Below are 1170 nucleotides of genomic sequence, written 5' to 3' on the forward strand. Positions count from 1 at the left end.
GTGTGTGTGTGTCTGCATGTGTGTATTTCTGTTTGTGTGCTCATACACATGTTTTAGTGGTTGCATAATCTAAAAAAAACCACACTCACAGAAGATGGTAGGCTTTGATGATTAGAGACAGAAAGATCAAAAACAGATATAAATCACCGCTTCCCGGCCTTTTGGCTAAGATCAAAGTGTAGTATCTTTTCCCGACTTTCCGGCCTGGTACTGATTCCAAACGGATATAACATGAAGCTAAAGCCTTGGCTTCTATTATGTATAGCGTAAGGCAACGTACTCGTAAAAAAACAACAACCCCAGAAAACAAATAAAAACAAAAATATGCAAAAAAACAACAACAAATAACAACCAACCTCCAAACATAAATGATCCCATTCCAGTGCCCAGCATGCAGTTCAAAGAGGAGGCCTACAAGGTGTCGGAAGCAGATGGCGAGGTCAGCGCGGTCATTCTGAGATCCGGTGACGTCAGCCATACGTCATCAGTCCGCTGCTACACGCGTCAGGCAACGGCTCTGGTCGCCTTGGATTACGAGGAGAGACCGGATACCGATGCCTCGTTGGTCGTGTTTCAGCCAGGTGAGAAATTGTGCTTGTAGATTCGCCACCTTAAAATTACAAAGTTCTATCTGCTCAGAGCCTAGTTTTGATACATTGAACGTAAAAGATTTTGAGTTTCACAACATGTCAATTAAAAAAAAAATGCAATTATTTGAATATCTCGATAATGACTCCGAATAGTCTTACGATTTTGACACAGCAGATAAACTATTTGGTTTCTGACCTCATCTTGTCTTGTATTTTATCTGATCTCTTATCTGATCTATCTGATATCTTATCTTGTCTTATCTTATCTTAGCTTGTCTTATTTTATCTTATCTTGTATTATCTTATCTTATTTATCTTATCTCATCGTCGCTGTACTTACACAGGTGACTACGCCAAGGAGTGCAAGGTGAAGATCATTGACGACAACAAGTTCGAAGACGCCGAGCAGTTCCGCCTGGTTCTGGGCACAGCGAGCAGTGAGGAGCTTGGAGCTGCAAACATTGGGGAAGCGGACAGCACTCTGATCACCATTGAGGACGAGGGAGATCGTGAGTTATTGTTCCTTGATGAAGGAGTGCTGTGTATGAGAGTAGATCTAGATCTATATCTATGTGTGTGT

General features: G+C 41.7%; 1 protein-coding gene across 1 annotated transcript in view; it reads left to right on the forward strand.

The window, feature by feature from the left end:
• LOC101852125 (FRAS1-related extracellular matrix protein 2) overlaps positions 1-1170 on the forward strand; it is a gene marked incomplete at its 3' end in the record, with an annotated part of 19401 nt that overhangs the window by 6990 nt on the left and 11241 nt on the right. The window contains 2 exon segments of the mRNA XM_013088865.2: positions 384-581; positions 935-1099. Coding sequence (XP_012944319.2) covers positions 384-581; positions 935-1099 — 363 coding nt within the window.

The sequence above is a fragment of the Aplysia californica genome, unplaced genomic scaffold, assembly GCF_000002075.1.
Source record: "Aplysia californica isolate F4 #8 unplaced genomic scaffold, AplCal3.0 scaffold00823, whole genome shotgun sequence".
Taxonomy (NCBI): domain Eukaryota; kingdom Metazoa; phylum Mollusca; class Gastropoda; order Aplysiida; family Aplysiidae; genus Aplysia; species Aplysia californica.